The sequence below is a fragment of the Rattus norvegicus genome, chromosome 14 (assembly GCF_036323735.1).
Source record: "Rattus norvegicus strain BN/NHsdMcwi chromosome 14, GRCr8, whole genome shotgun sequence".
NCBI lineage: Eukaryota > Metazoa > Chordata > Mammalia > Rodentia > Muridae > Rattus > Rattus norvegicus.
Genome location: NC_086032.1, coordinates 35,793,206 through 35,807,663, shown reverse-complemented (window position 1 = coordinate 35,807,663; position 14,458 = coordinate 35,793,206). Strand labels below are relative to the sequence as shown.

At 43.7% G+C, this 14,458-nt stretch overlaps 1 protein-coding gene across 8 annotated transcripts in view; it reads right to left on the bottom strand.

The window, feature by feature from the left end:
• Positions 1 to 14,458, bottom strand: part of Tec (tec protein tyrosine kinase) — a 109,007-nt gene that overhangs the window by 7,900 nt on the left and 86,649 nt on the right. For all 8 annotated transcript variants that reach the window (XM_063273685.1, XM_039092512.2, XM_063273683.1 and 5 more), the window contains 5 exon segments: positions 9,629 to 9,683; positions 7,027 to 7,106; positions 4,574 to 4,707; positions 1,379 to 1,453; positions 119 to 290 (listed from right to left, as the gene is read on the bottom strand). In XM_063273685.1, coding sequence (XP_063129755.1) covers positions 119 to 290; positions 1,379 to 1,453; positions 4,574 to 4,707; positions 7,027 to 7,106; positions 9,629 to 9,683 — 516 coding nt within the window.

Here is a 14,458-nt window from a genome sequence, read left to right as displayed (position 1 = left end):
ATGCCCTCTTCTGGCCTCTGCAGGCACTGCAGCCAAGACACCCGTACACATAGAACAAAGAGTAATAATAATAATAATAATAATAATAATAATAATAATAATAACAATAGAAACTTACATCATGACTTTAGCTTCCTCTATGAAATCCTCTTCACACATGGCGCCTTCCCGGATAGCTTTGATGGCTACTTTGTACTGGGCCCGCCACTTGCCAAGCCTCACCACTCCAAAGAGTCCACTCCCCAACTCCCTCATAAAGGTCAGCTCTGAGGGGTTAATCTCCCACTTATCTGTAAGACAAACAAGGCCTTTACAAAGGAAACAGCTAAATTCACGGGGAGGAGACCAACCAACAGCCCTGAATAACACAGTAATAACTAGTACAAGACACAGACCAGAGCTGCAGCCTGTACCCAGATACACAGACACCCAGGCCACAAGCCAGTGAGAACACCACAGTGGCAACCATTTTAGCAGTGACAGATTTAGTTTTTAACCTATGGGAAGTTTTCATAAATAAGTTTAATCATCTAAAAACCTATTCTATCAACACATTAAAAACAGTTGTAAAATCACCGATTCCTCCTCACTGGCCTACAGGGGCAACTCCGGCAGGGCGAAAGGCCTTCCTCTCTGCCTCCGTCTGTACCTGTCTCATTTACTTCTGATCATATACCTGTCAGCATGTTAATCACTCAAAGAGCATCTATGTAAGACCTGCTGAGAGCTAACTTACCTTCCTCCCTCATGGATGAAGGCACAGAGGAGGAGGAACTGAGGTGTCTTACAGATTTATAACACCCTATTCTGGATGCTCTGAAGACGTCATATTAAATGTCTCTAAGAGCTGTCCTAAACCTACCACCACAGATTCCATGAATAACCACATCTCCTCAGGGTCAACAGCCCACCAGGTACAGGTACAGGCAATTATTCACGATGGCCAGGCTGCATCCTGAAGCAAGAGCCATCGGCTCCTTAGAACCAGCTTGGCCCCTCAGGCGATAAAGACTTCTTGGACTACCTTGCAGGCCTAGATCTGAGATAATTATCAACCAGGCCGCACTTGGACCTCCCATCTGCCCTGCCCCAAGCCTTTCTCCGTTGCGGCCTTTGATGTGTGTACTCCAAAGACATTTTCTTCAGTCCCTCATCCTAGTGCACAGTGACTGAGGCAACCCTCTCTGCCTCCCACCACTCTTCATCCTTTGTGAGCAAGTGGAAGAGCTGAGGCCGTCAGGGCTGCCAGGACCTAGGCTTGCACTCTAGAGTTCTGGTTCCAGTTCCCCTGAGTTGAAGTCTACACGCCTACGGTTGTCTTGAAGGGTTGGATTCTTTTAGAAGGAAACTGCTCAAGCAGTTACAAAGTGAGTCTCACCATAGCTGAAGCCAGCAGTAGTGGGCGCGTTCTTCCCCTTTGTACTAACCGGGTACCTCAGCCTGGTGACAAGTCCTAAAAATGAAAGAGACGATCGCAGCTGAATTTTAACTTACTCATTCTATTCAGTCAGATGCTAACCAGGAAAAGCATAGGAAACACCATCTGCCTATTGTTGAAGCCTCCTCTCCATACCCACATGGCGCTCTACAGCGAGCTTTCAACCGTTCTGCACATTTCCTTTTTAATACCGTGCTTATCTGGCACAAGGCTAGCTTCCTCTCGCCTCTAATATTGTAAAGGATATTAAAAGACTTCCAGCACTTATTATCAGTGAATTTGTGATCTTTTTTCAATATGAGATCTGAATGATGAAAGAAAATTTTATTAGTCTGCTAAAAATTAAAGCAATTTACCCAATGTAACTCAGTGTTCCTAACTGTAGCACTAAAATCTGGGGTGAGGATTATCAGCCACTGGAAATCAGTGAGGTGAGTCAAATCATGTAAGTTGCTTAGTGCCCCAAAGAAGAAATGGGGGCCTTCTTCCAGGAGCACCCAGATAGGGCTGCATTTCTTCTAAAGCACATTTCATACTTTATGACCGTGTGTGCATCTGGATCGATCACCATTTAATGTCCACTGTTCTCTCCTCAAAGGCTTGGTTTCTTATATGAAGCAGGCACTAAATACATGTCAGTTAAATAAATTAAGATAGCGGTAAAAACTTAAACATATAAGAACACAAAGAATAGGGAAAGAAATACAATAAGAATATCAGAACAAAGTTATAAAAGTGTTTTGAAAAATTTAAGAATTGCTCAAGTTGATTGTGTCTTTGCTTGGGTTTTGGTTTTGTGTTTTGTCTGTTTGTTTTATTCGGTTGGTTCTGTGTAGCCTCGGCTGTTCTGGAACTCAATCTATATACAGACCAGCTGTCTCGAACTCTGAGATCCCCCTGCCTCTGCCTCCGGAGCACTGAGATTAAAGGTGCGTGCCTCTGTGCCTGGCTTAAATGCTCGAGTGTTGAGCGCAGAATTTCAGAAGACCCAGCAAACCTGCTCATGGATGAGTAGGCTGAGGACAGGAAACCCTGCCTCCATGAAGACACATGAATATAAGAACTGTGAATAAAAAGGAGTGGACAGCTTCTCTGACAGCCGGCCTGAGCTGTAAAGTCTCAACTTCCTCAGGATTTCTTTCCCGGGACAGGTCAGAACAACACAGGGCAATGTCTAAGAAGATGTTCAGTGAGTCCATCATAGAAGACAAACAAAATAAACAAAGCAAAGAAAACCCTGGGGGTTTCCACTGTCCGGAATCCCCAGTGTCTTTCCTCCAGTATCTGGAGCTTGTGCAGACCCAGGCTGTATCCATGTTTCCACAAATAAAGGAGCAATGTTGTCAAGGTAGGTGTGTTAAGACGGCTTCTAAGACTGCAAACTAGAAGGCCAATTGTCTGTCTTACCACTTAGCATTACACTGACACTGGGGATAATTTAAAAATTAAACACAGATTTGTAACCAGACTGGGTACCTAACACTTGTGCAAACATTATCAAGGCCCAGCATAATAATTTACATACAATTCCCATATGTCAGGCCTTGATCACTTTTAACCTTTTCTGGTTATTTCAACAAGGAGTGCACAGTACAGCATGGACGAATGTAAAAATGTCATGATTCATCAAAACAAAAACAAAACAAAAAAACCCAGCCACAGTATAAATTGATATTTCCATGAACTGTTTAGAACAGACAAATCTACTAAGGCAGAAAGTAGGTTAGTGGTTGCCTGGGGCTCGGCCGTTGAAGACAGGTCATGGGTGACTGCTAATGGGTACAAGATTTATTTGGGGGATGATGACAGTGTTCAAGAAATTTGTTTATGGGGGTTGGGGATTTAGCTCAGTGGTAGAGCGCTTGCCTAGGAAGCACAAGGCCCTGGGTTCGGTCCCCAGCTCCAGAAAAAAAAAAAAAAGAAAGAAATTTGTTTATGGAGATGTGACTGTTGGCACACTGTAAATATTCTAAGAGGCACTGAATCCTGAGTTGTAAATGGATGCATTTCTTGGTGTGTGAATTACATCTCAATAACTCTCCCTATGCTCTCTCTATATAAAATAGTAAATAACCCAGAGAGCAGCAACAGAGTTGTAAAGAGGGCCTTTGATTAAAAAACTCCTAAGTCAATTTTCCACACGTGAAATTAAGCACCTGGCTACTGGACACACTTGTTGTTCACACTGTTGAAGTAAAAAGGGCTGGAAACTGCTGTGGAAGCCTTATTTTTGGCTGTTTGTTTGATGTTAGGTGTAACACAGATTCAAGCTGCTGAAAAAGCCTGTGGGATGTGCTGTCCGATCGTCTGTAACCTTCAGTGGTCCACTTTTCAGTCTGTCAACTTTAGCATGGGACCAAAGCAATATGCGTTCCATGAAAATCATCCTCCTCAAACTAGACCTTTGCTGGGAGAAGTGAACTGTGTTCTTCTCCTGGGTTAGTGTTGTAAGACAAGATACTCTCCAGATGTAATGAGTCATTGCTCCCACACAGTCACATGAACAGATGGGTCATCCCCGGTACTCTATAGAGTAGCATGTGATAAAGCCAGGGTGCTCAGTAGATTGGCTGTATTGAATACATTTTCTACTGAAGGCATCTTTAGTCTATGCTGCTTTTAACAGGACATAACCTCACTATGAATTGAAAGTGTGTGCACTCTGTTTCTTGGAAAGTTTTAGCATAAACTGAACTCCTGGCTCATCTGAAAGCATCCATTACCTCTCTACACACATTTTTTAAGTTTACTTGATGAGATGGGGGAGGGGGCTTTCTTATGTTGCCTAGACTGGCCTTGAACTCTCTGGCTCCCGTGATCCTCCCAACTCAGCCTCCTAGGTTGCTCTGAAAGTAGGCACATCTTAGCATTTTAATTTAGTACCAAGCCTAAGAAGCACAGAGTGGGAACATCCACAGACAGTAAAGACCTGGAGTCCTGTGATGGAATCAGTGTTCTATGAAATCCGTTATGATTTCTGGTTTTTCTTTGGATACAGAATGTTCTTAATATGCAATAATTTTACATCAGTCACACTTTAGAGATAACTACAAAGAAACTACCCTTTGAAGAAGCCATCATAATGTCTGAACGTATGATCACTAACAATCAAATGGGTCTTCATAGCTCACCCACCTGCTGCGTTGTGCTTGTGATACTCAATGATCTCAGGAATGGACCCAAAAGCATGCTTTTCTGCCAGGTAATACTTCTTTGGGGATGTTGCTGTTTCCTTTATGTGATAATGCCTGAAGCCTGATGAGCCTTCTCTATTAAAAAGACAAAATAGAACAACATAGTACACATTCAGTCTAAGTATATTTATCTACATAGATATTAATCTCCAAAGAAGAGAGAAAGGAATGAGAATTGATATAAATGTTTTCAAGGGTAGATAGATAAAAAATAAATTCAGGCCTTTGATATCAATCCTTGGGAGGCAAAAGCAGGGACACATAGGTTCCTTGTGAGTCTGAGGCCAGCCTACAGAGCAAATCCAAGTCAGCCCAAGGTATACAGAAAAACCCTGTCTTGATAAACAAAAACAAAAGCAACAATAATAGTTTTAAATTATCAAAATGAAGGTAGTTATAAGTTCTATGGTTGTGATGGTATTATAAATCCTCTATGAGAGAGGTCAAAATAAAGCAGGCCCAAATAGAAAAGGGGCTGCTAAATTGGACCTGTCTATACTCTTAATGACTTAAGATTGCTGGACCAAAGGTATGCTATGTTGGGAGAGAGCCAGGCAAGAGATCCAACTGGGGAAGATGTAATGAGGCGGACATATGTACGGCACATGAGCACAGGTAACCAGCCATGTGGCAGAATGTAGATTAAAATAAATGAGTTATCTTAAATTATGATTCTAGTCAGAGAAGAGCCTAGCTATATGGCCAAGGTATTTCATAAATATATTTTGAGTCTGAGTCTTATTTCTGGGAGCAGAGGGCTAACTTCAACAATCCAGGTAGTAATAACAGAACTTTAATTGTAGGTGTTATCTATAGGGCAATCTCTATAGGATCTCTGTCTACGGGATCCTTTCTTTTTTTAATATTTTATTTATTTATTATATATGAGTACACTGTAGCTGTCTTCAGACACACCAGAAGAGGGCATCAGATCTCATTACAGATGGTTGTGAGCCACCATGTGGTTGCTGGGAATTGAACTCAAGATCTCTGGAAGAGCAGTCGGTGCTCTTAACCACTCTCCAGCCCCCTACGGGCTCCTTTCTATTCCTGACACAAATATTACTTTTCCTATGCCCTTAGCTTTTCGAGTCACATCAATGAGTAGAAGCCTTGAAAGCGGTCACAATAATAACTCAGCTGCTTGCATGGGAATGGAAATGAGACCATGTACCAACCATCATGCTGGCAGCAGTGGAATTTTAGTTTGCTGTTCATTCCTGTCTTGCAGAGACATAGACCTACAGTGCCTAGAACACTCACCCTTCTCAAAGGGAATGATACTGCCCACTGTAGGCATCTCTGTAGAGTACAGATCTCTACGCATTCATGCTTTCAAATGGAGATGATGCCTAATTGCCCTTAGGGCAGAGCTTGGGTTTCTTAGCCCTTCTGTAGGCGCCACTCCTCCCTTCACCCTGTCATCTCTGTCATTCTAGTTCACCTCAGACACTCCCTGTGCTTCTCTGATGTCACCATCTCCTCTCACTGTTGAGTCAGCAACTCTCTCTCCCTTCGCTCAGGTTTTTCCTGTCTTGCTAAAAAGTCTCAGTTTAGATGTCACTCAGGAATAACTGAAATGTGTCTTGGTAACAGTCCCTGATCCCCACACCATACACACACTTTTATACCACCATGGCTGCATATGGGCCTGTCTGTGGCCCTCATTAGGCTACTAAAGCCTACTCTACTCAATGTGGCATCCTTTGTGTGCAGCTCAGAGCATACTAATTACCCACTGAATGTTACTAAATCTTCCATAGCTATTCTCAACATACATGTTGCATGGGTATGTTGTTTGTGTAACATCTATGTATATGTATGTATACACATTTTATAACTAAAGATTACATTTTTTTCCTAATGCTGAAAATTCCTATTTGAAAGTTAGGAACACATACAAGCAACATAGAGGGGGTTCTTATAAAAACAGTGAATTAAAAGAATAAATTCCTGGGCATAAATAGATGGCCCAGCAGATGAAATGCCTACTATAAAGGTATAAGGACATGAGTTCAGATTCCCAGCACTCCTCTAAAACGCAGATGCCCTGGCATGTGGCTGGAACGGCAGTGCTCTGCAGGGTTGAAAGGTGGGAAGAGGCAGCCTGATCCCAAGAGCCCACTGGTCAGCTAGTCTAGCCAATGAGTGAGCTCCAGGTTCAGTGAGAAGCCCTGGATGAAAAATCAAAATAGATAAATAAGATAGAGAAACCATTCAGGAAGATATTTGGAAGTCAAGCTCTCGTCTCCACATGCATACATGCACACATTCACAGGCGAACACACGTGCACCCACGCAGTCACAACATGCACACGCCACATGCCCACACACCCCACACATGAAAGGAGTAACAAAGGCAAGCACTAAAACCAGCAGAGCATCAGTACTTACCCCCCGAACTTTGTGTAAAGGGAGACTGTGTACAAGCCTGGTTGACTGGAGTCTCTCACCATAAAACCCCCTTCCTTGTCCTAAAAACCAAATTAAGAAATTCCGTTTTAAAATTCCAGTTACTGAGGCCCTGGCAGAGATGCAAGGGTTTAATGTTATCATTTTACTATCATCCTCTGTGAGGAACAACCTGCTGTCAACAAGAGCAACTGAATAGAGCCCCTTGTGCCTTCTACAGACACCGCTCTCCCTGGAACTCCTGGGCTGTAAGATGACAGGAGGAGGTACACTCACATCCCCTGACTACACCTCTCTCGCATGCTGAAGCAGCCGCAGCTAGTGTCTCAGGGCCTCTGCCGAGCTAACAGGCAGGTCCCACAGTGCTGAAAGCCCTGGGCTTGTGAAAACAACCATTGAGAATCTCTTTCTAGGTTTCAGGTCATGCCTTCCTCAGGCTTGGTGGGAGCTTTCGATCCCTCCCCGTATCAATTCCTAGCCACATAGCCTTTATCCTGAAAATATCCTCTTTTTGAGAATGTGTTTCAATACCCTTGATTTCCCATGCCATTCTGTGCCTAATACCATAATACAGGAGAGAGGGAGTGACTCCAACAGAAATTCAAAACATGCAGACAACTCTGAGTAATGGTTACATTCCCACCAGACCCCAGCTGAAGGGCAAGAAATGGAAGTTATGTATCTCAGACACTTCTCTGTCAATGGCACCATATCTGATCTTTACTTTATGAAACACGTGTTTCCTACTTGAAAAGAAACTTTTATTCTTCTTTGTAAGAAAGACAATAGAATTAAAAGCTCCCCAAGCCTAACTGATAACAATTTGAGATAGTAATTATGATCATGAACTCATTGGTTAAATAATAATAATAAATAATAATAATCAATAGTAATAATAATAGCTACCATTTTGAAAACCTAATCTTTTTAAATGTGTCCTCACATATAAATGTATTTAATATTCACTTGAGTATTTAACAGTCATTTGAGTAATACTCTTGTTTTCTTCTTTTGTTTCACAGGGAAGGAGAGAGGACACAAAAAGATAACTGTCCCTGGGTCACTTGACAAGTCAGCGGCAAATGAGCAAATGAGAATTTGAAGGCCAGGCTGTCAAGGTCCAGGACCCCCATAGCTCTTGGGGTGTGGTCTCTGGGAAGCCAGTAAGGCGCCTGGGGTGGGAATGAGCCTTGTAGTATAATCTACCCTCTGCTCAGCCAAGCCTTCGTGTCACCCAGAAGAGCCAATGTCTTGAACTGTCACTAAGTGAAACAACTACAACATGTATGTGGGGGCTGAGACCTCGGTTTCCAGGCCAACTTCCCTACCTTACAGACAGAGCATGAGCAAGGCCATCCCAGAGTGCCCAGGTCTCCCTCAGCTCAGAGCATTTCCCCTTTGTCTTTCCCTCTATTTTCACTTTAAGGTGTGAGAAATTCATCATGTTACAATAGATGACTACATGTTAGTAAGTTTTCATTTACAAAATATATCACATAATGTTAAACAATCCTAAAACAAATAAACCCAAGCACAAAAGAAAAGAAAAAAAAATACACTGAAACACTAAAATCAAAGCAGCAAACGAACAACCAGTAGGAACGTAAGTGCTACTCAGGGGTGGATGCTCCCTCTCGATGCCGATTTCCATGTGTCCATCCACAGTCCACTCTACTCCAAAGAGCTGAGTCCTCAGCTTCGGAATGTGCCTGTACTTCCACAGGTCATTAAGTTAAAATGAAGTCATCAAGGGGGCTCTAGTCCAGTACGACTGGTACCCTCACTAAAGGAGGTGATGTAAACAGAGACAGAAATGTGCACATGGAGGAAGACGGAGTGAAGGAGGGGAGAGGAGACAGCTGTCTCCCAGCCAAGGAGGACTTAGGCCCTCCATTACAGGCCCCAGAAGCAATCCATCCTATTGACCACTGACGGAGACCCATCTGCACACTGTGGGTTCCCTCCTGGACCCCGGGTTAGGCACAAATGCCACCCAAACACCTCTTTTCACAGAGAGACCGTTTATTAAGCAGGAAAGAAGAGTGAGTGTGGCTACCTTCTGACTCCCGCAGAAAACCAGCAGCAAATGAGAAAAGGGGAGGTCTGCCTTAGAGTGGGCTAGGATTGGTGGAAGACTTTAATCAGGCATGCTAATTAGGTGAGCCAAAGTGGCTTTTGATTGCCAGACTTCAATACTTTGATACTTCAGACTTTGATAGCTGGCCCTTGGTAGGTAGCTTTGGGACTAAAATCTAACGGTTTTTAGCCAGGCAGAGGGAAAAGGGGAGAAGGACAAGGTCTGCTAGAGCCATGCCCACTACGCTCGAGCTGACCAGAGTCCCCCAACCCCGCTGTCAGTGAAGGACGTACGTGATGAAGTTCTGACAGTTGAGCCACCTGCTTTGTAGCTCTGTGACAGTACGCTAACACTCCGGTCTGCGTTAAGTGATGTGAAAAAGACAGCTTGTCTTTATATCACAGCCCCTTCAGGCCTTAGGAATCAGTATAAGGGACCTCATATGACGGAGTCATTAAAATTAACCTGGACTGAAATGCGCCTCGCACACTGAGAACGCGTACTTACTTCTGTCCGGAGGAGCTGCTCTGCTTTGCTTCTGTTGGTGTTTCGGCAATACCACCTGGTCAGAAAGAGACATCTGTCAGATTTTGAAAATTACCCTTTATTCAGAGTGTGACTAGAAAGCTAATTTAGGAAATCAGTAACAAACACATCAATAAGATACACAGCCATTGTAAGAACACTCACAAACTCGATAGCAATAATGTATTTTCATAAATATACTGCCAGACCTTTCTTACTCACATCCTTTTTTTGTAATTATTTATTTTTCTTATGTATATTGTAGCTATATATGTACACTGTAGCTGTCTTCAGACACACCAGCAGAGGGCATCAGATGCCACTATAGATGGTTGGGAGCCACCATGTGGTTGCTGGGAATTGAACTCAGGACCTCTGGAAGAGCAGTCAGTGCTCTTAACCACTGAGCCATCTCTCCAGTCCACTTACCCACATTCTTGGGAAGACATGTTATACGTGCCCACATGTGTTAAATGGGGTCAAAGGTTATTTGCATGTCACAACCTGCATTTGTCACAGGACAGCTTTACAAATCAATACAAGTTCTATGTATCCCGGCATGGGGCTGCCATATTTCACCAGTTCCTACCATTTAACATAAGAATCAATCCCCATGTTTTATGATGACATTCAGAGCAAGGATGAATTTTGCTCCAATGACTAACCCATGCAGAAAATGTCACTTTACATTACTGTCATGAATTCAAACTAAATCTTATTCAAGGCCCCATTTCACCACTATGGCTAGTCATCATCAGGTCACTGTGATACACGTTCATTGAATTTCATGTACAGCTCAAGGGTCAAGAAGGAAGGCGTGGGGTTGGGGATTTAGCTCAGTGGTAGAGCACTTGCCTAGCAAGCGCAAGGCCCTGGGTTCAGTCCTCAGCTCCGAAAAAAAGAGAGAGAGAGAAAAAAAGAAGGCATAACCCTGAAGAACAGGCCATCCGGGTATCCCAGACTTCCTGGTGTTCAGCATACCTAGACCCTGTGGTTACCCTAGCCTCCCCACTGATTCTGTGCCTTGTCCTGCCTTCCTTCCTTCCCACCTGGTCCATACCCTGAGTCACACATATCTGTCCCTTCTTGGCTTTTGCGAGGACTCTGTGAGTACTGCCATCCACTTCCTTATTGCCAGAGACAGTCTGTCCTTCAGCTCCCCCCATGTGACTATAAACAACTGGGCCCCGAAGAGTATGAATAAGATCATTTTCTCTGGCCTTCAATTGCAAGTTTCTTTTGCTAGATGTTTTGAGTTGGCAATAAGTTCTCCATCATTGTCAAATTCCGAAAACCTGCAAAAGTCCTAAAGTCACTGGGGCCTCTTTGGTCATCTGGATTTCCCACTACTGTCCCAGCCTATTCATAAAAGATCCTGTTGTATAGCACTTTCTCCACGATTGAAACATTCTATTCTGAAGGAAGTGCCTTAACACAGAAGGTAAAGAAGTCAAAACAGGTTCAGGAAGTCCCTGAAACTGACCAGATTTGCTGATCCATTCCCTCTCCAAGAATAAACAGTAAAGACTGCTGAGAGTTACTCACAGACAAGGCAAGATGAATGAAAGACACTCAGGTCACCAAGAAGAAGCTTAAACTAGCCAAGCTGTCTGAAAGGGGTTTGGATCAAAAGAGTCACTTGGGAAGAAGACTCTTCAGTCTGTTGAGCTGCCTGCAGGCTGTGCAGTGTGCTCCAGGTTCTCGACTTTGTGAGCTGTCACCTATGCTGGGGTGGGCTTTTGTGATCTTTCTGTATTGGAGTTATATCTGCTCCTGTATATAACCTCTCACCCATATTTCCATAAGTGATTACAACAAAACTCATTGGTTCACCAAGTAGGATTTTGGTCTGTTGTGAGTTCAGTAGGGGTGTGCTTGTGTGTGTGTGTGTGTGTGTGTGTGTGTGTGTGTGTGTGTGTGTTGCTTCTCCCAGAAAAATTCACACAATGGGCTTCTGGCTTCTGGTCCCAGACACTCTAGACAAGAGGATCCAAAGGCTCCCTCCTGATTGAGAAAGATAAAATCACAACAAGCAAAATACAACACAAGAAAGATGTCTCTGTGACTTGAATGATTTTAGAGAGCAACTGAATGCCTAGTAAAGTTGCAATACCCTGTGTTGACTTTGGAGCCTGTGGTAATGAGCCAGGGCTAGGAAGGATCAACCTGTGCATCACAATGAAATGAGGCCAAGTTCAACAGAAATGCATTATGGTCACTCTAGTCCATATGACCAAGCTGTGTATGAATGCAATTGAAATATGATATTACATTGGAAGAGATTCATTTTATCTCTAAAGCTTTTCTGTTGGTATAAGAAATATTTGTCAGATGCCCAAAACTGTCACACAAAAGAATTGGTTAAGAAAAGGTAGCTGGTTATACACTATGAACTAGCAAGATGTGTGAATCACAACATTTTTGTATGTCAACAACACAGAAGCTCCAGATTTAGATCTCCATGGTGAGAGCAAGAGAGGGAGGGTTCAGGTGCAGGGAACTTGGAGAGCTACACTGTGGCTTTAAGAAGGTAGTAAGATACCCAGAAAAACATGGTCCCCTCCTCACATGGTGAATCAGATCCAGGGAAAGGATGAATGCATCGGGAGAGTGAGGAATCTGGCACAGGAAGCAGCTCTTAGAAACCTGTTCTAGCGGCTTGGTTCTACAGCATCTGCAGACTCCTGAAAAAGATCTTCCCACCCTTAAAGCATCCTGTGGCTTCCATCCACACCGAAGGGACTCTAGCCAGCGGGAGCACAGCAAACATGGCTCTGGCAGGCTTTCCCTTCCACCTTTCCCTCTGCCCTGCTAAAAACCATTAGATTACATTCCTGCAGGTAGCCACCAAGGTCTGTTCCCTTGTTTGGCCTCTTCCTCCTCCTGAGGCTGACTACCAAGGTCCAGTGATCAAAAGCCCCCTTTGGCTCACCTAATTAACATGCCCAATTAAAATTAGCCTCCCCATACAAACGCGGGCTTCCCTTTTTACCTTTATAAACTGCTCCTTGCCCATGGGCCACACATTCCTCTCTTCTACCCAGACAGAGGTGGTTTTTGTGCCTTTCTTTGCCTTCCCATGGGACAAATACCCATGTTCCCTCCCCCTTGCTCCCTCCCCCTTCTCCCTCCTCCTCTATTTCCTGTCTTTGCCTCTTATTCCCTGTCCTCTGTCCCTCTGGGACAGATAAATCCCCGTTGTGCTGAGAATGTGCTCTCGAGGTGCCTTGTGCCAAAACCCTGTGCCGTGTGCCAAAGGCCTGTGTGCTAGCAGTTTGGTGCCCAGAGTGGCACGACTGGAAGGCTGTGGAGCCTCTCACTGAAATGGCCTTACGGGAAGTTCTTATGCCATAAGGGCACATCTCTGGAGGAGACTAGAGCAACCCTGCCCCTTCCTCCCAGCTTTCCAGTTATGATGCAAACAGGTCTGTTCTAGTGTATGTTCCCATCACGGTTTCTTCCTCACAACAGTGCTAAAACAATACGATCACATGTCATGGAACCAAAACTCCAAAACTGTAAACCAAAAAATTTTTCTAACCAAGAATTTGTTACAGGGATATGCAGCTGAATAATATTAATATACAAACACAGACCCTTTAATAGTGAGCCATAAACAAATAAATAGATGAGTTAATTGGTAATAACTACTTCACAGCAGCTCTACCCAGTCTCCCTCTCTCTCCCTCCCTTCCTCTCTCTTTCTCTCTCTCTCTCTCTCCCTCCCCCTCCCCCCTCTCTCTGAGTGTGTGTGTGTGTGTGTGTGTGTGTGTGTGTGTGTGTGTGTGTGTTTCTGAACTTCTAGTATCCAAACTATTGCTGGGTGCTGCACAGGTCAAACTATATTACTGAAAACCCTGGTAGACCTGGATCTGACCCAAGGACAGCCTGACTGACCCAGACAAAGAGAAAAACATTTGGACGTGGAAGATGTGTTACTAACCCAATAAATGTGGGCAAACGCCAACAGAACAGAACTAAGCATAGGGAGGCAAAAAGCAGAGATTCTGGGGACAGCCTTCAGCCTGGCTGCCTGGCAGAATGCCAGGCTGGAATCCCATCCCTGGCAGTATGCTGAAGGACTCCCACACTGGATCATGGAGAGGAGAAAAATTCTTCAGTGAGATTAAGTTTCCAAGTGGCGCTATAACCCAAATACTCATATCCAAGTTACAAACTCCAGGAATAAAATCCTTATTTGTCATGCCTTCAGTCAAAAAGAATCCTTACAGTTACACCAGGATGGTCCAGTTTCCATGAAATATATTATCAGTTAGTCTTTGGTCCTGTCATTTCAGATCAGTTCAAGTGTGAGCCTTTGGTCCTATTATTCCCTGTTTCTAAGGTTTTTGTTATATTTTCCTAAGATATATTTAAGAGCCAAGCCACCGTATTTTACATAATTATCTATTATGATAAGGAAACCCCAGAAAAATTCATAGTCTGGCAACTGCCATTAAGGAAGTCTCATAGAGTACTCTAAAAAGACCTAGCCCATGTGGCCCATTATGCCCCTGGTAACATGTATAACCCCCACCCCTACCCAGACTACAGGAAGTAGGCAACAGCTCTCAAGTGCTATGTTACTAACCTGGGCCACTACACAAAGCGTACAGACCACTATAGCACAGGGCAAGCATTTGCATATCTACATACAGAGAAAACACAAAGGTGTTGGGCAAGAAGAGTTCTTCAGTTCCATCACAATCCCATGCTCACAGTCTGTTTTGGTAAAAATGCACTGTGTAGTACATAATTGTATACTGTGCACATGTGTACTTCTAGTATCACATTAAGAGATCATGCCACAGA